This window comes from Erpetoichthys calabaricus, chromosome 15, assembly GCF_900747795.2.
Source record: "Erpetoichthys calabaricus chromosome 15, fErpCal1.3, whole genome shotgun sequence".
NCBI classification, from domain to species: Eukaryota; Metazoa; Chordata; class Cladistia; order Polypteriformes; family Polypteridae; genus Erpetoichthys; species Erpetoichthys calabaricus.
In genome coordinates, this window is record NC_041408.2 from 15,972,712 (window position 1) to 15,996,133 (window position 23,422).

Below are 23,422 nucleotides of genomic sequence, written 5' to 3' on the forward strand. Positions count from 1 at the left end.
ATAGTTTAGAAAGAAAGACATACACCTGTGACTATAAGGTCCCACAGTTCACATTGCATGTCAGGGCAAAAGCCAAGTCCAGAAGTGCTAAGAACTCTCTGCAGACCTCCACAACAAAATTGCATTGAAGCATAGATCTGGTCAAGAAGATAAAACCATTTCTAAAACTGAGTGTTCCTAGGACCACAGTGGCTTCACTAATTGTGGAATGCAAGTTTGGAACCACCAGGACTATTCCTAGAGTTGGCCATGAAGCCAAACTGACTCATCAGAAAAGAAGGGCCATGGTCAGAAAGGTGACCTAATGGTCACTCTATCAGAGCTTCAGAGGTCCTCTGCTTTGATGGAAAATGTGCAGAAAGGATGACCACCTCTGCTTCACTCCATTATTCAGGTGTGTATGGTACAGTGGCAAGATGGAAGCCATTCTTTACTAAAAAGTTTTAAAGGATTCTGAGAGCAGGAGGACAAAAAGTCTCTGGTCTGATGAGAAAAAACACAAAAATCTACACTCTTTGGGCAAAACTCAAAACTCACTTTGTCTGCTGAAGACCAGGAACTACTTATCTTCTACCTAATACCATTCCTGCTGTGAAGCCTGGTGGTTGTAGCATCATGCAATGAAAATGCTTCTCATAAGTAGGCCCAGAGACTGGTTAGAACTGAGAAAAGGACGAATGCAGCTAAATACAGAGAGGTTCTTGAAGAAAACCTGCTCTACAGTGCAATGACCTCAGAATGGCTCGACAGTTCACCTTTCAGCAAGACAATGAGTCAAGACAACTCTGGAGTAGCTTCAGGTCATGTCTCTAACTGTCCTTGAGTTGCCCCACCAAAAACCAGACTTGAACCCAATAGAATATCTAGGGAGAGATCTGAAGATGGTAGTTTACAGAGGCTTTTTATCCAATCTAACAGAGCTTGAAAGGATGTGCTACGAGAAATAGGATAAACTGTCCAAATCAAGGTGATGAGGACTCAAACCTGTAAATGCTGCCAAAGGGGCTTCTACTGTTGAATTAACGAATTGAAATACTTACATGAATGACAGTTTTTCAGTTTTTAACAAATCTGCAAACCTTGCTTTAAACATCTTTTCATTTTGTCACTATGGGTCACCAAGTGTAGACTGATGAGCTAAAATGACAAATTTATCTGCAATAGTAAAAAAGTGAAGGTGTCTAAACACCTTCTGAACCCACTGTATGCATATATTTGGTGTATGTGGCAGCAAAAGTGTCCACCGAAGGTAAAATATATTAAGTACCTGGTGCAGAAGTGAGAACAATCTGTACAATGTGAGCCATTGTCACCAAATGAAAAAGGTGTAGCTCCCCAGTGGCGAGGCTGTGACTTGAGAAGTCTTGACAGTGCACAGATGAATATGACAAAATGAGACTGACCTGAACAAGGACAGAGAGAAATAGTTAGACCATGTTAATTTAAGGACAACATTTGTTGTTTTTTGCCATTTCTGTCAAATGAAAGGCCTTTAAAGCAGTCCATTAAGGTGCTACAAAAAGCTACAGGCCAGGGATATTCAATTACAAATTCACTTGGGCCAGATTTTTAAACCATGAAATTTAGCTGGCCTGACATTTTCAGCAGCCGGTAAGAAGCAGGTAATACATTTTAAATCAACACAAATGAATGGATTGAAAAGCAAGTAATGTTTATTCATTGTTTCCCTTTTAAATCTGGTCATATCTGTCATAGGCACATCAAGAAGTGCATTAAAAAAAAGCTACAACTGAAAAGAATCTGAAGAAGCAGCATTACTTTTTTCTACTTTTGAAATAAACATTTTGGTCATATCTGATCTAGGTACATCTCAAAGTATATAAAACATAATAGTGCACAGTATTAGCAATAACATTTGTTTCCCTCTTGAAATAAACATTTTGCTCACATCTGACCTAGGCACACCTCAAAGTGCACAAAAATAAAAGAGTGCACAGACTTAGCAATAAGATTGTTTAATTTCAAAAGGGAAACATGTACGACCCTGGTACATCACAAAGTACATTTAACAGAATCAAAAAAGAAGTTCTATCATTGTTATCAAAGCTATCAGTGCACAAACGTGTAACAAGTGCTAACAGTAACACACATGAACACAACGTCTTCTGCACACTGAAGGATCACAGTTTTGTTTTAAATCACGTGTGTGATTAGCAGTGTCTTTTTTGTAAGCAAAAAGGTGGCAGTACGCATACGTTGTGTTTGGAAGTTTCAGGCACCTTGAAGGTATATAAAAGCCAACAGTCTAAGCCCTATTTTTTTTTTTTATTTGATGAAAAAACAAATGTTTAAAATTTGAAATCGACAAATCATAAAGTATAATAATTCTTTACATTTATATAGTGCTTTACTCAAAAATCAAAGTGCTTTTCAAACTCCACGCATGGAGGACCTGGGACGTGAACCCGGGACTTGAACCCATGATCTCTTTATTGCCAGGCAGCGACACTACCATTATACCACGTGCGTAGGTACTGCATAATATTGTCCTTGACAGTTTAAAATTACGAACACAGAATTCACATAATTAAAAAATATTAACAACAGGTTAATGATGAGCTCTACATTCTACAAAAAAGTCCTGGCAAAGCAATCAGTGTTAAATTTGAAAACGTTTTAAAGAAAATTCCAAACTTTTTGCATGTTTTCATCAAATGTAGTCTTTCTAATTTCATTCTTTGCTTTGAGTGTCAAGTCAATTGCTGATTGTCATCCTCGTAACAGCCATGAATCCTAAGGATCGACGCATGCGAGTGGATGGCCAACCAATCGTATGAAGAGAAGTGCGAAGACGGCTGTTGTCAGTAAAGAGGCTCTCTCATTGGAGAAATAATAATTACATTCATTTGTGAAAACCCACATTCACACTCGCTTGATGAAACTGGAATACAACCAAGACACAGCACACAATTATAGAATTATTTAATATACAGGGTGCCCCAAAAGTCACTATACACATCCTTTTTTCTATTACGACCACCATTACAGGGGAAAATTACCTGGAGATGCTGCAGGAGTTTGCTGTGCCAAAATTTCAGGAGAGGAGTGACCTTGCTAATGTCTTTTTTCAACAAGATGGAGCTCTTCCCCACTTTGCCAGGTTTGTCAGATTTCCAGAACATCAAGTTTCCCGACCGAAAGATCAGTCGAAGGGGTCCCCTCAAATGGGCTCTGCGCTCCCTTGACCTTACACCTTGTGACTTTTTTTTTGTGGGCTATATCAAAAGCAAGGTGTATGTCACAAAGCCCCGTAACCTGTCGCAGCTTGAAGAAAAAATATCCACGGCCTGTAGCAAGGTCGGGGAAGAGATGCTGCAAAACATCAGAGAGGCTTACATCCGAAGGTGGCTGAAAGTGGTCGAAAATGAAGGCGCTCATGTGAAGGTATACAACTAGTCTTCAAGGAGTTGGAACGTGATGGCAAGCCTAGCCAAGTAAAACAACGACTCCTTTGTTGATGCTAGAAATATTCATAAATTCAGTTTCTTGTGTAATTTTTTACAATTTATTAAAAGTGTATAGTAACTTTTGGGACACCCTGTATAGTCAATGGCACAACCAACAATCGTAGCCGGTAATGGCACGTACCATTACAAGAAACTATCACAGACTACCACCACAGTTTCTAGACACGCAATAATGTGCTGCACTGTGGGTTAAACGTTGCATTCATGGGCTGCACTACTGTAGGAATTTCTGAAGGCTTGCGAAATATGTTTTTCTAGGTTTTTCTCAGTATTTCTGAGAAAATGGGAGATTGCTTCTGGGCTGCATTCAGCTTAAAACTTTCACATCCCAACCCACCGCTGTTACTTCGGGTGTGCCCCAGGGCTCTGTCCTGGGGATTCTTCTTTTTAGTATTTACCTTCTTCCCCTTGGCAATACCTTTCGTAAACATTACATTATTTTTCCCTGTTATGCTGATGACATCCAGCTCTACCTTGCTAGTAAACCCACCTCTTCCTTTCCACCATCTTCATTTATTGACTGTATTGCTGAAATTAAATCCAGGTTTTCTTCGAATTTTCTTAAATTAAACTGTGACAAAACTGAGATTCTCCTCATTGGCTCAAAATCATCATTATCCAAAGCCGATAATCTTTCTCTTGTGATTGATAACTACGTTGTTTCCCCATCACCTCAGATTAAGAGTCTAGGTGTCAAACTTGACAGTACTCTATCTTTCCAATCTCACATTAACATCATCACCCGGTCTGCTTATTTCCACCTACGTAACGTTAATCGCATCCGCCCATCCCTCACTCCCCATACCACTGCCATTCTTGTTCATAGTCTTGTTACTTCTCGTCTGGACTACTGCAATTCACTCCTCTTTGGTCTCTCTAATAAATCTTTTCATAAGCTTCAGCTAGTCCAGAATTCTGCAGCTCACATCATTACTCAAACCTCATCTATTCACCATATTACTCCGGTTTTGCAGCAGCTTCATTGGCTGCCGATTAAGTTTCGAATTGATTTTAAAATTCTGCTATTAACATTTAAGGCCATTCATAACCTCGCCCCTCCATATCTGTCTGACCTTCTTCATATTGCTATTCCCTCCCCGTAACCTTAGATCCTCTTCCTCCATCCACCTGACTGTCCCTCTCGCCCATCTAACCTCCATGGGGAGCAGAGCATTCAGCCGTTCTGCTCCCAAGCTCTGGAATTCATTACCTACTGAGCTCTGAAATATTGAATCATTTTCAACCTTTAAATGTAAACTTAAAACATATCTGTTTAAAATGGCTTCTTCTTTATGATTACAGTGACTTTGGTTTTAATTTTAAATCTTGTTTTTTTTTTTCTAATGTTTTAAGTTGTTTATAATGTGTCTTTTTATTTATTTATTTATTGTTTAGTCGGTGTCCTTGAGTTCTCAGAAAGTCGCCTTATATAAATAAAATAATTATTATTACTATTATTATGAACAGGCCTGCAGCAGGCATTCTTTTCAGTACATACAGATGTTTAGTCCAGATCACATTTTCAAGTATAATGGGACCTTACCAGCAGGTGAAACATATCAATGTCTAAGATTCCAGGAGACTTTTCCACATGGGCATTTGGCATCAGTGCTATCGTAAGGAAAACAAGAGTAGTGTAATTAGCAGTGATTAAATGACCTCAAGTATTAATCAAAAGCTACAGCCAGAGGGTGAATGATCACAGGACAAGCTGTGCCACACAAAGAAAATGTGACTCGTTATATCTGTTGCATAATGGCTTATTGTGTGTGGCTTACCTGCAAGCAACCTAATGAAGTGATTCTGCACCACTGACAGAGATGCTACTCTCCAGGACGCTGCCCCAAACCTTGTTAGATACTTCAAACAGTCATCCTGTAAAAATAACAGCTACTCTTGGTCTCTTATATAAAAATTTGAAAAAAACTTAATGACTGTGCTTTCTATGACAGATGCTACTTTGACAAGGGTTGGTTTCTGTTTAATGCCCGAGACAGCTCAAAAAAGTATTTAGTTTTAAACAGTTATAACTGAAGAAGAGGGTATAAGAAAAATACAGGAGTTCCAACCCACTAGAGACTACCAACACATAAATATTAGGGTGGGGGGGGGGGGGGGCAAAAGGGGGGTATGAATGTGTAAGAGAAAAATGCAAAGAAACTGTTAATCTCACCTGTCGACATGGTAAACTGCAGAATAAAGGCTTGTCCTCATCCGACAAAAGCCGCTCTAAAAGTGAGACAGAACAGCTTCTCAGAAAAGGACACACGCACATGATACAACTGTTGTAAAAAGCAGCCGCTTAACAGGTGGGGCTGATGGGTCATTAAGGTGGAAGCAGACAGCCTCAGGTTACTGGCAGTAAAAAGGTTTAAAAATACATTGTAAGAATAGGAATGTAAAAGCAACACTATATTTATTAGATTACATGGACAACAGTTAGGTAAGAGTAGGAGGAGAGATCCCAGTTTAGCACAATGGGGATAGCAGCATTTGTAATTGTGACAGGATGAAAGTGATTAAGGAGCACATTCCATGTAGAAATGCAAACTGCATCAAAAACAATGGCGCTAATCAAAAGATAGATCCTCACCTACTGTCTGGATACTGTATGCACAACTTCCCCAACACACAACAGGAAGGCGAGGGTCTCTCTCATTTGGGTGCACCTTAAGGCCCACCTTGTAAGTGGCAGTCCCAAACGTAGTAAGCATTTCTGTAATACTGGCAGAAAAAGGATTTCTAAAAAAAAATAAATAAATAAAATATCTAGAGTTGCATGTCATTAGGTGTTCTGTCACCAATTAAAAAGTAATAAAAATGGCTAGTTCATAGTACTATTATTTTCATATTTCTATAATTGGGGGAATAACAGGTTATTCTGTAACAAACAGTGATTTAGTGGTGGACAAAATGGCAACATTGCAAATTAAAGTCCAACACCTCGCCAGTATACCACGTGGTTTAACAAGGCATAGAAACAACCAGTTTGCTAACACACCAGGGCGGATTCAACAACTATGTGCTAATCATTCATAATGTTTTGTTTCAAATATATTGTACAACAGGCTAAAGTGTAATGAAATATGGACACATTTTTAAAAACACCAATTGCTATTTCAAAGGATGCTGCAGCACTTTTTATAAATCTCAAAGGACACCCCTTTTTCCCCCACTGTTCACCTTAATGTTCTACCCAGTGTAAAAGGAAGATGAGAACAACAAGCCATTTCAAGAACATTTAAGTGATATAGTACTTCCCCATTTTAACATATAATGGGTCAAAATGTATTCTTCATAGAAGGTGAATCATCTCATATGGGCAACATAAGCAAGTCAACATCCAGTAGCAAAGACTACCAGTGGAATGAGGGGTTTATACAAAAAGATTAACAAAGCAAACATACTTCTCTCTTCAAGAGATCATATTTACTAGGTTTTTCTACTGAATGAAAAAAGGGTTTACAGGACAGCACAGGCCAAAATACAAGACAGTCTCCACTCAAGAACTGAAAGAACCCAAATGACTCAAGACAGAAGCAGTTGGTATCTCATGTTTATGCTACGTTCATACCAATCACACTAGACTCAAAACAAGATGTCACCAGTGTTACATGTCACAACAAATCTAAAACAACCCCACTTAAGATTTTATTTTCTTACCGGAAAAATGATAAGTAGTGAGCAGTTTTCCATATAAATAAAAAAAACTAAGCATTAACTCAGCTTTTGTGTGTGTTTAAAGAAAAAAAAAAAAAATCATACTCTGCCATTCCAAGGAGCATCACAGTATCATTGTGATCCATGGCATAACCACCTGTTTTGAGCACACAAACAAGGGTTGGGGGAGTGGGGCTGTGAGCACACTACAGAGTAAAACCATTAGCTCAATGTTGCCTCTGCTGAATTGTAGGTGCTTAGGTTTTCAAGGAAGAACCATGTTTCAAGTAAAGATGGTCTAATGCACCATTTCTAAAAAGACAGAATTACAACAAAAACTCACGGAGGTAGGATGTCAGGCCTGAACCCTGGTGGAACTTTCGAACTGTCCTGTCCACACTGAGAGTCACCTGTGCAGATAAAAACATTGAAACAAGTCAACAAAAGCAAACAGCCAGCGCATTACCTGGTCTTTCCTTGTCACTTGAAGCTGTGCTAGGGTCCTTAGTTAACTTTTTTTTTTTTTTTTTTTTTTTTTTTATAATATATAAACTGATTCACATTTGGTTTCCAATTCTGACACTGGCTGTATTCAGTTATTATTTGGACTTTAAATTGTGCTCTTTTCCTTTATAATTCTTGTCGCTAATAAAATAGAGTAGCTTAAGTTCACAAATTCAGTTTTCGGATTTATTTATTTTTTTATTTGTAATGTAAACCTCCAGTTTTATTTTAGTCAAATTATACAGTTTTACTCTTTATCTGGATTTGGACCCCTTGTGGATGTTTTGCTGGTATGTTGGTGCCATTTCTCTGTTGTGGTTCTTAAGTTTGGGTTTGAATTTTTGCAAAAATATATATACCTATCTACCTATCTTCTTCTATAATACGCTACCGTGGCTGTTCGTTTGTCTGTCCAGGATTTTAAATCACCTGTAGCTCGCAAACCGTTTCACTTATTGACTTGAAATTTGGTACACATATACTACGTGACATCTACTATCCGCTTTGGGGGCGATAATTTTATTACTCTTATTTTATTGTAGGATCAACTCTTGACAGCGCGCAGCAGGGCAGCCATGCGGTGCATGCGTACAGGCGCCGTTCTTATTCCCTACCACTTTCGCTAATCATTCTTGAGGCAGATTGAAGACTTAAGTGCCAGATTAAGTGAAAATTAAAGAAAACATACTAAGTAACTGCAACACAAAAACTAATTTAAATCAGTTTTAATGCAAAAAGATGCCGACGAAAGAAGAGAAGCAGCGGGCCGCTAGAGTGGAGTAAAGAACAGCTGCTCAGGAAGCAGCAAGCACATCAACCTCTGAGCAAACGAATGCTAAACGTACAGAGAAAGAGGTTGAATACTATGAATGCTCAAGTCAAGTGTATTACTGATATATATATATATATATATATATATATATATATATATATATATATATATATATATATATATATATATATATATATATATATTTACAGTAGACCCCCGCAAAGTTATGGTTCAGAGTTCACGGCCTCAGTCATTTGCAGATTTTTCCTTAGAACCTATCTAATAATTGTTAGCGGAAACCGCAAATACCCTCCGCAATTTTTATGGCTTTTATCATGGCAATACTGCACTGTAGAGAGAACAGGAAGCAACTGTAGTGGAAAACGTGGCTTGGGAAAGTAGCAAATAGAATTTGAAACTGCAACTCCCAGCAGTCCCTGCAGTGGCTCCGTTTGGTCTTCTGCTGGGGGTGTTGGGCTATTTGTAATTTGTGCTACAAGTTCCTGTCTGTCTGACTTCTGTTGGGTTACATGTACTTATTCATTTTGTCCTGGATCGTTTCGTGTGTCTGGATTGTCTGCCATCTGCCTGTGTACATGAGGACTGTAAGTGGATTCATGGCCATCCTGCAAAGAAAGGAGTGCTCCTAAACCCGTCTTCACCATTTTAGGAACTAGCGGTAGGACTATCTTTACATTCCCATTCAACATGCGGATCACTGGACTATCTATTTTCATCATTACATTTCATCCTTTGCCGTTTTTCATGAAGGTTTTTCATGATTTACTGTGTGTGTTTTCTTTGTGCTTTGTTGTATTTAATGTATAATCGCCGTATGGGGAACAGGAGTGGTACCATTGTTTTAATTTACTTCCATTTGTTTTCATTATATTCTTTATTTGCTGTTTGATTACCAATTTGCTTTGTTTTTGTCTCTGTTAATGCGTGCGGTTCTGGCCAAGGCTGGGTGCGTCCCTGGAATCTCCACCATAAAAATTAATAAATCGCTGTCTTCTCGATGGTGTGAATCTTAGCAGCACTGGACCGCTACAGCGTTATTCATTTCTCCTTGCTGCTGATTGACTGTGATGCATCTCCAGCTGAGTGTTCTTGTGTTTTCCATTTTGTTCATCTTAACTCTTAAACCGCCACAACCGGCTACAGTCGTTTCTCAGTGCCATTTGCGAGCACGCAGGAGCTGATCAGTCAGTGCCATATATTCGTTGAGCAGCCAGCTCATGACCACTGCCAGCCACTTGTGAGCAGGGGGCTGAACGCACCCCTAGAAGACACGGCTGCTCCTCAAAAAACGCTGATAGACTACTTTCAAATTGTTCCCCTACTTGCTGGGCTTTCTTGCGGCTGCTCTGTCGCGTGATATGCTTCTCGTGCGATGCTACGCATACTTAAAAGCCTGAACAGCACCTGTCCTTTTTGGCTGATTGCTTTGTTTCTCTCGCCTCCCCCAGACATCCTCTGCTCCTGTTGGGGGTCCCGCTCCCATTGTGCTCCCCTATGATGTTTGCCTATTCTTTAAGTCGAGAACTAACTGCATACTGAGCTCGTTTTTACTTCTGAAAGAGACATGTTTGTTTGAAGTGTTTGAATAAAGTTCCTGTCTCTACAATCTCCTGTGTTTCTGTGCAATTCTGTGACTCAAACATGACACCCTGTAGCCTCACTGTCTCTGGGATTGAGCCGCTGCACTAGACTAGCCTGCCTGCATCAGCGCTTACCTCTGTGTGTTTGAGTGCAGCCAGTTCAAGCGCAGTTGGCTCGGTGATTTACTGAGTTTCATCCGTGGCGTCAGTTGCACTTTGCACATATTGTTCCAGTAGTGTTGTTTTTTTTTGTTTTTTTTGTTTTTTTTTTTTTTTTTTAAATAGTTTTTACAGTTCATTAGCAGTGTGTAAAATGATTAGTGTTGCAGTAATTGTGATGCTCTGAAATTTTAATGGCACATTTTTTTCATGCACTTTTTCTTTGTGAATTGGGACGTTTACTTAAAGTACAGCAAGAAAGTATTTGGCGTCCAGGGATGCATTAATCCCCAAGTATGTGGCAGTTGAAGGGTTAAAGCCCCAAGATGCCACCAAAACGCCCTGCACCTTCTAAGGCTTCTGGCAATGAAAATGCGCTTTCATGAATTACAGTACATATAGCGGTAACACCAGTATTTTACATTCTAGCACTGCGGGTGACATATCAGTACAGTACTGTACAGTACGCAGGTTTACCTTTACATTCTTTTTATTAGGTAATATGTTAAGCTGAGTTTCAAATTAAAGTGTTTTGGGGGCATATTTAGGGTTTAAACTATAAAAATAGGTATTTTTTTAACCACATCCAAAATTCGCAGTTTTTCACAAATCGTGGGTGCTCTAGGAACATAACCCTCGTGAATTTTGGGGGTGTACTGTGTACATATATATACTTGACTGGCATTCTGAATCAAAAGGGTTACCACAGTTTGGCTGTTATATCAGCAAAAGGTGGCTACTTTGATGAATCCTTGATTTATTATTTTTATTTTCCATTGTTCATTTATTCTTGATTTAATGATAAATTAAGATATTAATAAATGGTACTGTGAAAACATTAACCTCAATTTAAAAAATATATATATATATTTCAACTAGATAGTTCCCTACTATAACAAAGGCAAAAATACTTACCAAGGTGAAGACAATCTAGTTGCTTGGAGAGATAACAGAACCATTGACTTAGGTTTGGATGATCAGATGAGCTGCTAGACAAATGAACAAACAACTAATTAATGACTCAATAGCTAAAGCATTCACTCAGGTCAGCTATAACAAGAATTCTGTGCAAACAAGACTAACACAATATACACACATCAATTAATACTCTCTCCCCAAGGCTCTCACCTTTCACTGAGAGTTTGACCAAGGGGCAAAAGAGGTATCACAGTGTTGCTGAGACATTCACAAAGTGGACAGAGAAATTCACCATTTTCCACATCATAGCTAGTGTGCACACGCAATCGTTGCTGTCGTCGCTGCTCCTTGGCCTGGACAGCATCGAAGTACCTAAAATATAAGAGCACAAAACAGCAGGGGTATGGAAGTCATCAAGCATTCTCTGATTCCATGAATTCTTTTAAAAAACAACTCAAAATTCATCTGTTCAGGTAGGCTTTTAGCTCTACTTGACTTTATTACCCTTCTTTCAGTTTACCTCTGTGTCAAGATGCTCATGTAACCTATGTGTGTGTGCTAGACCATCAATTATGCTTTTCTCTGAATTACTATCCTACTCTATTTATTTATTTGGTTTAGTACAATGCTATGTACTGTATACCCTGCCATTCTTTCTTAAGCTCTGTGAAGTGCCTTGAGCATGGGAAAGGTGCTATATAAATAAAATGTATTAATATTATTATTCTTATTCTTATTATTATTATAGGAGATGCCTGCTACCTTTGCCAGCACTGAGAGTGCATTACATGTCCACAGCTACCTGTGTGTGTACCACAGGGGAGATCCTGGAGCATAAACAAAGGGTCAGAATCCTCTAGAAAATACAAGAAAAAACAATGCATGAATCCATGTTAAAATACTGTAGTCCAACTACAAAGTAACTATTTGCAAACCAGTCACAGAAAATCATGTGAAAAGGCTACTCACCTTGGTCAGTCACTATTCTCTTTCGGTTTTTGGACATAACAGTGGACCTTTGAACAAAGGCAGCCAGGACCATGGCTTTACCATCCATCTTTATTTCTTGTTCTTCCTGGCAGAGAATACATGTGACTACCTGTCTTTTGTCAGGAACCCATGTTTTCCAGGGTCCGAGGCCAACCAATACTGCATCAGGAATGCTTGGACTAAGAAAAACATGCAAAAAGAAATAAAGCAGGTGACTTCATGCTGCTACCTTATCGTATCCTTAACTCGTAACATTTTTAGCAATGGCCAGATATGAACCACTTATGCCAAGATTCTGTATCAATGTAAAAAACTGAATTAATAGTACTCACTGCAAATACATTACAAATATTCATGTAAAAACAAACAACTTTCATTTTAACTTCCTTAGCATTATTTTTTTCTCAAAATAACGTAAAAAACGTTGCATTCTTTGGCTTGTTAAATGATATTTTTATTAAGTCTTTCTATTGTAAAAAAATGCAAAATAATACAAGTACAAAGTCAGAAGTGTAGAAAGTATAGTGATTCAAATAATAATGATGAATAATAACATGAACAGCACACTGCACATGTACGAGTGATGTGTCACTTTTGGATTCAGATTCTGTTTCACTGCCTGAAGACAGATTCACCTAGTCATCTCTGCTGATCAGAGACATTTCTTACAAGACACCACTATGATACTAGGAGGAGACACGTCTACACTGTTGCCCGGGCCCAGCGCTTACGCAAGACATGCCTATACCATTGCCCAAGCAGTGCTCAGCACTAACGCTGCTGGCACTTTCACAACCTGAGTGACGTTTAGGTCTAATGCCAAGGATGTTAAATATATTAATATAGCTTTAATTTCACATACAAGTTCCACAACTTTTTTGGAAGGAACCAAGTCTTTTTTTTTTTATCAAAAAGGCTAAAATTAACACCTATTGCCAACATGCAAAAAGACTAACCATAAGGCATTAAGAGTCTAAGAAGCAACAAACAAAGAAAAACTTTTGCTAGGTCCTTCACACACAACATGCTCATTAACTTTAGAATTCCTGAACCCTACAAAAAAAGTAATGCTGGGCCACCTTAAATTCCTTCGCACCTCTCCACCAGTGTCTTTGTTTTGCAAATGTATCAATCAGCAGTGGCAGCAATTACTCTGCTACCCCATCTCCCACCAACGCTGTTGAACTTCTCCCAGCTCAAGTCTGTCTATCTGGGTGTGAGGTGCCTGGAATTGTATAGGGTAAAAATTATATTGTTATTTGGAATAAATACATTTTATGTGTGTTCTATGTCTACAACGATCTGTGTAATTGTAGGACAACAGGAAATGCGAGGCAAGAAATGTTGAACACAACTAAAAAACAAACTTTTTTCATGTTATAGCAGACAAAATACTGACGTGAAGTGTATAATGTGTGAAGACTGAAGTCCAACTATCAAATACAGTGATCCCTCGCTATATCGCGCTTCCCCTTTCGCGGCTTCACTCTATCGCGGATTTTATATGTAAGCATATTTAAATATATATCGCGGATTTTTTGCTGGTTCGCGGATTTCTGCGGACAATGGGTCTTTTAATTTCTGGTACATGCTTCCTCAGTTGGTTTGCCCAGTTGATTTCATACAAGCGACGCTATTGGCAGATGGCTGAGAAGCTACCCAACTTACTTTTCTTTCTCTCTCTCTTGCGCTGACTTTCTCTGATCCTGACGTAGGGGGTGTGAGCAGGGGGGCTGTTCGCACACCTAGACGATACGGAAGCTCGTCTAAAAATGCTGAAAGATTATCTTCACGGTGCTACCTTCTGTGTGCAGCTTTTAAGTATGCTGCACGGTGCTTCGCATACTTAAAAGCTCAAAGGGCACGTATTGATTTTTGACTTTGTTTCTCTCTCTCTCTGCTCCTGACGGAGGGGGTGTGAGCTGCCGCCTTCAACAGCTTTGTACCGGCGGTGCTTCGCATACTTAAGAGCCAAACAGCTCTATTGATTTGTTTGCTTTACTCTCTGTTTCCTTTGAAGAGGAAGATATGTTTTCATTCTTTTAATTGTGAGACAGAACTGTCATCTCTGTCTTGTCATGGAGCACAGTTTAAACTTTTGAAAAAGAGACAAATGTTTGTTTGCAGTGTTTGAATAACGTTCCTGTCTCTCTACAACCTCCTGTGTTTCTGCGCAAATCTGTGACCCAAGCATGACAATATAAAAATAACCATATAAACATATGGTTTCTACTTCGCGGATTTTCTTATTTCGCGGGTGGCTCTGGAACGCAACCCCCGCGATGGAGGAGGGATTACTGTAAACACTTTCACAAAAGGTATAACAAAACAAGTGCACTTTAATTCAAGAATATATGTGTAAAAACTAAAGCCCAACTATCAATTGACAGAGAGTCGACACGTCTGCTTGGCTAATGCAGAGGTAAGAACTGTGGCCTCATAATCAAGAGGTTAACAGTTTGAAAAAGTGTTCTTCCCATTTTGAGTAGTGAGCTGCTATTATTATTATTATACTATTACTAGCAAAATACCCGCGCATTGCAGCGAAGAAATGGCGTGTTAAAAAACATGAGGATGCGATTTGGAATATTTAGAAATAGCGTCTCTATGAACTTGTGGATTTGCCCGAGAGTATTTAGCGGCAGCCTGACAAAGTTGCTTCCGTCTAAGTTCATCTGAAAATGTATCACGATGTTTTTTACGGCGTGTTTGTGTTGTTTTGTCACTGTTATGAGTGTTTCTGTCATCAAGGATTTGATTATTATTTCTTTCAATGAGGATCGTATTTGGAGGACATGTGTTCAAGTTACATTCCGCGTTTGTCAACCATTGTAAAGATACAACAGGTTTCATTGATAACTTTGTGTCTACATTGTCAGAGCTGAAACATTCATAAACATCGAAGTATCCACTACCCAAATCGGTACCTGTGGATCTAAGATGTTTAATAGGCATTCCCGGTTGTCCAAAGGTGTAAAATATTTCCCCATTTCTAAACACTTGAAAGCGTCAACAAAACAATTCCATGGCAGTTATCAGTTCACATGCAGAACCATAGGTTGAGAGCTTAGGCATTTCACTGCTATAGTGGTCCTGTGTAGTATAATTGCCTCCTGTACCATCATCAGTCCACACACTTGAACCTGTCCGAGTCATTCAATGCATAAGACACAATGTCTCTGCGGATATCAAGGCTGAGACTGATATGGCCATGCAATAAGTAAGAGAGAATGGAAGAGGCAGGCGTAATCTCAGAGCATGGAAACCACTGGGTATGGGTCGATGAAATTGTGATCAACGGTGATCACCAGAATAGACATGTTACTCGGGGTTAACTTGCACCCGTTGAGAAAGAAAGTACAAAGGAAGGCGAGAAGCGGTGGAACAGGGAATGAAAAGCAGAATCAGCAACAGGAAGACTTGAGTACGTGAGCAAGTAAGGAAGCCCAACAATGACAGCCTTGAAGCGGTGGAGTAAAAGAAAAGGCAACAGTCACGAGGAGGGAGACGTGAGGAAGTAAGGAAACCTAACAATGTCAGCCTTGAAGCGGTGGAGTAAACGTAAAGGCAGGAGTCACCAGCAGGAATACGTGAAGGAAAGCGAACAACAACAGGCTTGAAGTAGTGGAGTAAAGAAGAAGGGAGCAGTGAGCATGACGAACAGCTGAAGAACGTAAGGAAGTGAGTGAGGAGGCACATGAGTGGGGGATGTCGTTAATGTATATAGGCAGGGAGCTGACCACGTGGTAGGTGCGCGGACAGCGGCCATGAAATAAATTGTCTTAACGGAAATAAGGAATGAAACCGCCAAAAGGATAGGTCAGTTCCAAAAGTTCCTTACAGCATAATGGTGAGACCCACCAAAAAGAAGAAATTATTTTTGAAAGTTCGTTATGGGGCACGGCACAAAATGAAACGTACTTAACATTTAAGCACAGTGTAAAGGATGAGCATGGGAAATTTGGCCTTTCTACGTATATTGGAAGTCGAAGAAATAGTGAGGAGGACTTTCCTATATCTATATACTGTTTAGGGGGCACACCCATTTCCCCCCCTTTGGGTGTTGCAATAGGACATGAAACATACCTAACTTTTGTAAGTACACTGCAAGGAATGAGCACACGAAATTTCAGCTTCCCACCTATATGGAAAGTGGGAGAATTAGTGATGAGTCAGTGAGGGCTTTGCCTTTTATATATATAGACTTGAAATTTGGACTTCATTCTTCATACATTATACGCTTCACGTCAGCATTTTCTCAATTACTATAACATGAAGAAAGTTTTGTTTTAGTTATGTGTTCAACCTCTCTTGCCTCGTATTTCCTGTCATCCTATATTTACCCAGATCGCTGTAGACACGGAACACACATGAAATGTATGGATTCCAAATAACGATATATTATTTACTCTGTACCAGTGCATGCTCCCCAATCTGACCTGATACAATTCTAGGCACCTCACACCCAGACAAAACGGACTTCAGCTGGTAGAACTTCAGCTACCACTTCGGTGGGGGACTGATAGGAAACCAGGCTGCTGGCTGCTTGTGCTGATTGAGACATTTGCAAAAAACAAAGATGTTAATGAAGAACTGCGAAGGAATTTAACGTGGCCCAGCATTACGACTATTTTCGTAGGCTTCAGGGATTCTGGTATTAAGTTCCACTTCTGAAATATGTTAGAAAACAAACATTTATCCTCACCTGTTCATCTTAATGAACTTAATTTCATTTATTTACAATTCTAAGTGTTAAAAACAACTGAGTTTAAAGAAATGTGCATTTGTATACTGATACTGCACAGAACTTTATTAATCATTTTTATTTTTATGTTTTAATTTTGGCTACTGTATATTTGTAAATGTGTGCAGTGATATGAGCTTTCAATGTAGAGTGAGCTACATAATAAAATGAAGTGAAAACTAAAACTGGTTTAGTTTTAATAGCTTTTTTTGTACTGAATTCAGCTGCTTGCCACATACTGTACTACATTAAAGGAGTGAAGCATGAAAACAAACCACAATCTTCTTATATACCTTACCCATGTATCCAGGGGATAACTCATTCTTTACAAAAATCCAAAAGCTGGCAACTCACACTATCCAGAACTAGAATTTCATAGGGCTCTTGCCTACACTGCAACTGACCAGTATATTAGCTTGCACAATATCACCTGTGATCCAAAGAAGAGGACGTTGAAGGTTCCAGCTCATCCATCGTTTGCTGAAAAAGTTCCTTATTTTCATCAATAAAGTGTCGCTGCATCTCAGACATCTGAGCCATAATTTTCTCCCGTCGGAGGCGTGCAATCTCAGCCTTGCGCTTCCTCTCTGCTTTATCCTTGTCATGTACCAGCTGCATAAATATAGACAACTAGGTAAGAGTCATTTTTAAGTCAAGCAAACAAAGATACATAACAGAACATGTGCCATACCTCATCTAAATCTAGACTCCGAGGATCAGATACAGGACTGAAAGTGGTCTGCTCTCTTATTTTCTTAATATAGGCAAAGGTCTGCAAATAAACAATAACAAGAATGTCCAAAAGGCACACAAATGCCACTCAAGACAGAACAGTTATGGTTTTTCAAAACCGCTCCGAAGGGTTACTTTAACATTTGTTTGCAGAAATACAATACCTTAAGTGACTATGATAAAAATTACCCAGCACCAATACATAATACACATAAGAGTGAAGCTAGCATGTTTCCTTCCCATGTCAGCTGTTTGCACTCACTTTCAATATCCATCGAATCATGTCTTTATGGACTTCAAGGTGAGGTACATTCTGCAGTGTTTCCAGCATTGCCAACATACTGGGAGTATTACCGGGAGCATCACCTGGACCTAGAGAGGTACAAGTAAGTAAGTAAGTAAGGACATTAGAACATGATGATATTAGAAGCCATCCTGATGATCATCAATGAACACACATACATGAGATCTTGTTGGTAAAGTTAAATGTGACAGGGATGTCTTCACCACCAGTCTGAAGCTGCTGTCTCTCTTCTAGCAGGGCCATTCCAATCAGATGGAGAGCCTGCAATATACAAGTGTCATAAAATTGACTCTGAGAAAGTGACAATGAATAAAGATTTAAGTTTGTACACCTACTCTTTGTAGCATGGACTCTGTCCATGAGCAGCTGTTTGGCTCCAGGGCCCACTGAAGAATACTGCTTAGTATTCCAAGAAAGACATCACACTGCAGCAGATTCACAAGGCTAGCATACAATGGGCAGAAAGGTGGGAGCTCTGGAGGAGGAAGTGCTGGAAACAGAAAATAATCATTAAGAGCTGCAAAAAATAAAAACCAAGACCAGTGTTCAGGCAAGAATTAAATCTATTAATTTAAAGCTTTGCAATTTTGATATTCTGATTTAATAATTATTTGTTGCGTCTTTTTAAAGATACTTCCATTCACCTGTGAGGCAATCCCTGGCTGATACAGGAGATATAAACATGTATGGATGACATATGTACAGCATAATTATACTTAAACACAATAAAAAGAAATATCTTCCTTAACAGTTTTTTTTTTTATCTCTCTATTATATAAAAAAATCCTGGGATGAGACAAGATGTGACTTTTTCAGAGAGATACTTTCAAGCCCCGCGAGACAAGACTTTGTGCCAAGAGATTTAACCATGCTCGGGAACGCAAATAAAAGATAAAGAGTAGATGACAAAGTAGAATGTCGTGAAGAGGTTCAAAAACTTTGGTGCGATACACATGCAGAGCAAGTTCGAGAAAATGAAAGTACTAAAATTCGAAAGCCTCAAAAAAATGATAGTAAAGATCACATTAGCGCAAACAAACGGAAATTATTACTCAGTGAAATAACAGAGCATCGAAAGAGATCGAATATGTTGTTCAGATTTAAACTTTAAGTCGGAGACTTGTAGATCATCTAATATGTGTTGCCATCAGGAAAAAGTAGTGTTTCTTCCCAATGAAGAGGTGTATTCACGAGAATTAAAAGATTTGTTATTTGGTGAAAGTGAAATCCAAATACGCGAGCGTGACAGACGCGAAGCACAGGCGGGGGGGTTGACGAGTGAAGCCCCCTGGTTAATTTAAAAAAAAAAAAAAAACTGCACACCAGTACATGTGCTCAAACTTTTGCAAGTTGAAGACTAGGATACACCTGTCCATACAGAATTTTTCTAGCAGGATATTGTAAGAGTAGCTATTTTGATGTTTACATTATTATTGGGTGTAATTTTATTAAAATGTTTCATCATTCCCTACAAAGGGAGATTTATAGGATAGATAAATAGTTACAAATACAAAAATAGACTTGTTTGATCATTCTGAAGCAGAAATTATTTCTACCTTTATTTTGCCTAGGAATATATTATTTATAGCTTTAAAATATACACAAAAAAGTGTTTAGTCTCTTACTAGTATTAAAAAAGTATTAGAAAAAAGGAATATGGTTTACATTTTTAAGGATTTATTTAAGCATTCCAAGACTTTCAGCAAACTTGTAGCTTTTTAGACATATTGTCAGGAGTAGAAAAAAACACCTAAAAAGGTAGCATTTTAACCAGAAACCTACAGTTTGTAACACATATTGTAACAATAAATAATATTTAAGTTTCTTATTTTGGTTAACATAATTTAGTGCTTCATGAAGCATTTTATAAATATGAAAGCTTAGATACTTTTGACTTTGCATTTAAAAAAAAACAAAACACGGAGACAGAGAAAAAAGACAAGATACGAGTTAAAGAAAACTTATAACTGAAATTCTGTTCTAGGTTAATAAGAATAGTTAAGGCACTAAGGTGTCAATCAGATATAGTTTATTTAAAAGAACAACTATTACTACTGGATCAACAGAAAAACCCTTTAGCATTACTATATTTTAAGGGCAGGTACGTATTCTGTCAGTGAAACCCCCCTTACATTGAAACTTGCTTTGTTTGCGTTGTTAACTGTGCTTTTTTTTTGCCAAATAAGTGTATACAGTAGTAAAACTATACAAAATGGATTAGAGAACATTAAATGCTGTGAAAAATCAAAACTGCATTACAACACCAAAACAGCTGAGCCAATTTTAATGCATCGGCATATTGTTTAGGCTTAGTCCTACTTATAGTGAATGCAACATTCCATGTTAGTGATTCAATGGAAACAACGACCTTGGTGAGGTGATTGGGGACCAACACAAAAAAAAACTAATCACTCAAAAACAGCTATGTATACTTTCACAAAAGTCTTTATTTCATTACTGTTCATGCAATTTAAAAAATAGGTTTCTTGGAGGTTCAGGAATTTCACTGGGGAGTCATAGTGGGAGGGCCAACAGCACAAAATCATGCATTACCCCAAAACAGGTGAATGGATATGCATGAAGTTTTGCACGTATACTACAGTTAATCCAACTTAACATTCAGAATTCACCAAGCTTCAAAGATTTCACCATGAATAAGGGTTCAAAAGAGGGAACAACAAAAAAAAAAAAGTAGTCTTGATCAACAGAAATACCCAGCGCCTCATGGACACTGGATGACAATTGGTCCCAGAACTGAACATGTAGGAGTGTGTGGTTTCTTTGACTGAGCAGACAGCAAAAGGGTTGACTTAGAGATCCAGCCCTCCAATGGCCACAAAAGGTGAGAATTAGTGGTACAGAGGTATCAGGGGAGTGCAGAGAGAGACAATTCTACTATGGTGCACCTGAAGCAAATTTGCAATTCTGGGGCTTAGTCAGAGGTGGCTCGAGGATGAGGTTTCAACCTGTCACAAGGCCAAGGTTAACTTAATGTTGGGTACACTGCTGGACAAAAAAAAAAGCTAGCCATTTCAGCTGATACAGGGTGTGAGACTTATTTAGTTTCAATTGTTTAACAGTTGGGTCTTTTTTTTTTGGGAACAGTGATCACTCAAAATTCAACATACAATCAAACATTGCAATTTTCAGTTTAAAAATCTAAACACAATGCCAGTATAATATGGAAAAGACAACCACATGGAGACTTCCTTTTTGAGTGCTTCCACTGTACACTAGTACTCTGCTTTTTCCTACTACCTGAAGGACATTAAAGGAGGCTCTTAAATTCCTTTTGTAAGCACAAAGCTGTAAGACGGGCTGATGCAAATATATAGATCATGGCACAAATGATACAGGACTGGAAATACTCACACTCAAAGAGATGGAACAAGTGCATACTGAATAAAGAATTTTCTTTTAAACCATAACTTTAAAATTAAATCCAAAAGGTGGCTATGTATTAAAAAAACGGTGCAATTGTCCAGTGTTTTTATAAGCTTACACCCACCTGGGTCTTCTCCATTTTGTCTCTTTCGTTTTCTTTGGGCCTCTTCTGCCTGCAGATTAGCAAAACCAGCAAATTAGCAAAAAAAATCTCTGCTTTCTACTTTCTATACACACACACATAGAATTACCACTCCCTCTTTATCTACCACTGCCTCTGACACATTTAACCATAACTCCATTTCCTATTTACTGAAAAATTCACCACTGATTTTATTTATATTTGTTATGATCCTGTGGCCTTTCACGTTCTGAAAAACTGAGAACTAGGACTTGTGATGTTAAATCTTTATCTACAGATATTCAAATGAGGTGCAAAATTTTTTTCCAATTGTATCACAATTTAATGACTATTTCATCCCTCAAACAAGTTCACTTGAATTTATCTTACACAAATTTGACTATCACACGGAAAAGATCACACCTCTCCGATTCACCACATCCATAATGTCCCTCCATTAAAATACTTCAGTATTTCAAAACCCAGCTACTAAAGCTTCCCACTGGTCAATAGTTTTGGGCTCATTTTGATATTCTGAATAACCCACCGATATAACCGAGTACTTTACCTTGGACTGATCTGCTCTGGAGTAGTGGTAGAAGTAGAGGTTAAACTGTTGGCTACATTCAGGCTTTAGCTCATAAAGACCTCTGCCTGTCAGACCTGGCTTCCTGAAGCAACAAGAGGAACATTTTATAAAAAGTTACATTTTATAATTATAGGACACAACAAAAGTATTTAATCCACCTATTTTACATTTTATAAAATTTGATATAACCAAGTGTTAGAAGGTTACTCATTACAATAAAATATACATGTTAATTCACTTATGACTTTAACATATATTTAACTAAGGCAGTCAAACACTACATCAAAATTGAAGGTTAAAGGGTCCCAGCAAAAGAAATATACTTGTTGTCTTCACTTAACTCTCTGACCATATCTTTTTTTTGGCTTTCTTAAGTTATTTAATGGTTCCTCATGTTTGGCATGAAAAAAAAACTTGTGACGACACAAAACTTTTTCCCAGGGATGAGATGTGATTTTTTGAAGAGAGACAGAGACTCTTTCACTTCCCACGAGACAGACAAGTCACGTCATACTTACAACCTTTAGATGCAAGTCCCGTGATACACATGCAGAGCAGGTTAGAGATAATGGAAGTAGGAAAATTCGAAAGTCTCCAAAGATGAGAGTAAAGATCGCATTAGCGCAAACAATCTGAAAATATTACTCGGGGAAATAACGGAACAGCAAAAAGAGATTGAATATTCAGGTACTGTACAGGCTTTTAAACATTCGCAGCTCCGCATGAAATGCAGATCACACGGCACAGCGGCAGCAGCAGCAAGCCAACAGCTTCTTGAGCAAAGAGGATGTGAAAAAACACCTGTTACTTGTTTCCCAATGTATCTCTGTTTAAGAGGGGTTTCAGAGGAGCGGCCGCGTCAACAAATTGAAAATATTACTCTGGGAAATAACGGAACAGCGAAAAGAGATCAAATATTCAGGTGCTGTACAGGCTTTTAAACGTTTGCAGCTCCACACAAAATGCAGATAACGCGGCTCGGCAGCAAGCCAGCAGCTGATCGAGCAAAGAGGAGGTGAAAAACACACCTGTTACTTGTTTCTCAATATATCACCATTTAAGAAGGGGTTTCAGAGGAGCGGCTGCTGGCAGGGGGCGAAGCCCCCCTAGTATTTAAAGAAAAAAATTTAAGCTTTCATTAAAGTCAAGACAGACTCTCTGCACTTAATGTATGCAGGTAACTTCATGAACATTCAAACAAATACTGTAAGGATTGTCCCGGAATGGTTATGAAAAGAAGAGAAACTAACCCAAGGACTGAAAATAAAAAAATAAACTGCGCAATGGAAGGACAGTTTTCAGAGCATTCATATAAACATAACTAGAACACAAAACATACTTAAAGTAAGCTACTGCCTCAATGACTGCTTCCATTCCTGTCTCCTTGTTCTCCTAAAACAAGAAGAAAAGCACTTTAGTAGAAGTATCATTATGAACAAACATAACTTCATAGCAG

At 38.5% G+C, this 23,422-nt stretch overlaps 1 protein-coding gene across 2 annotated transcripts in view; it reads right to left on the reverse strand.

Moving 5' to 3' along the window:
* The window catches only part of ubr2 (ubiquitin protein ligase E3 component n-recognin 2), an 83,151-nt gene that overhangs the window by 11,020 nt on the left and 48,709 nt on the right, over window positions 1–23,422 (reverse strand). For both annotated transcript variants that reach the window (XM_028820709.2, XM_028820708.2), the window contains exons 22-39: window positions 23,306–23,358; window positions 21,946–22,048; window positions 21,381–21,429; window positions 18,208–18,362; window positions 18,031–18,133; window positions 17,831–17,940; window positions 17,528–17,608; window positions 17,267–17,448; window positions 12,072–12,271; window positions 11,865–11,958; window positions 11,313–11,474; window positions 11,100–11,173; window positions 7,492–7,558; window positions 6,082–6,230; window positions 5,662–5,717; window positions 5,267–5,363; window positions 5,032–5,099; window positions 1,268–1,403 (exon numbers count right to left, since the gene is read on the reverse strand). In XM_028820709.2, the coding sequence (XP_028676542.1) occupies window positions 1,268–1,403; window positions 5,032–5,099; window positions 5,267–5,363; window positions 5,662–5,717; window positions 6,082–6,230; window positions 7,492–7,558; window positions 11,100–11,173; window positions 11,313–11,474; window positions 11,865–11,958; window positions 12,072–12,271; window positions 17,267–17,448; window positions 17,528–17,608; window positions 17,831–17,940; window positions 18,031–18,133; window positions 18,208–18,362; window positions 21,381–21,429; window positions 21,946–22,048; window positions 23,306–23,358 (1,939 nt within the window). The remainder of the gene's footprint in view (window positions 1–1,267; window positions 1,404–5,031; window positions 5,100–5,266; window positions 5,364–5,661; window positions 5,718–6,081; window positions 6,231–7,491; window positions 7,559–11,099; window positions 11,174–11,312; window positions 11,475–11,864; window positions 11,959–12,071; window positions 12,272–17,266; window positions 17,449–17,527; window positions 17,609–17,830; window positions 17,941–18,030; window positions 18,134–18,207; window positions 18,363–21,380; window positions 21,430–21,945; window positions 22,049–23,305; window positions 23,359–23,422) is intronic.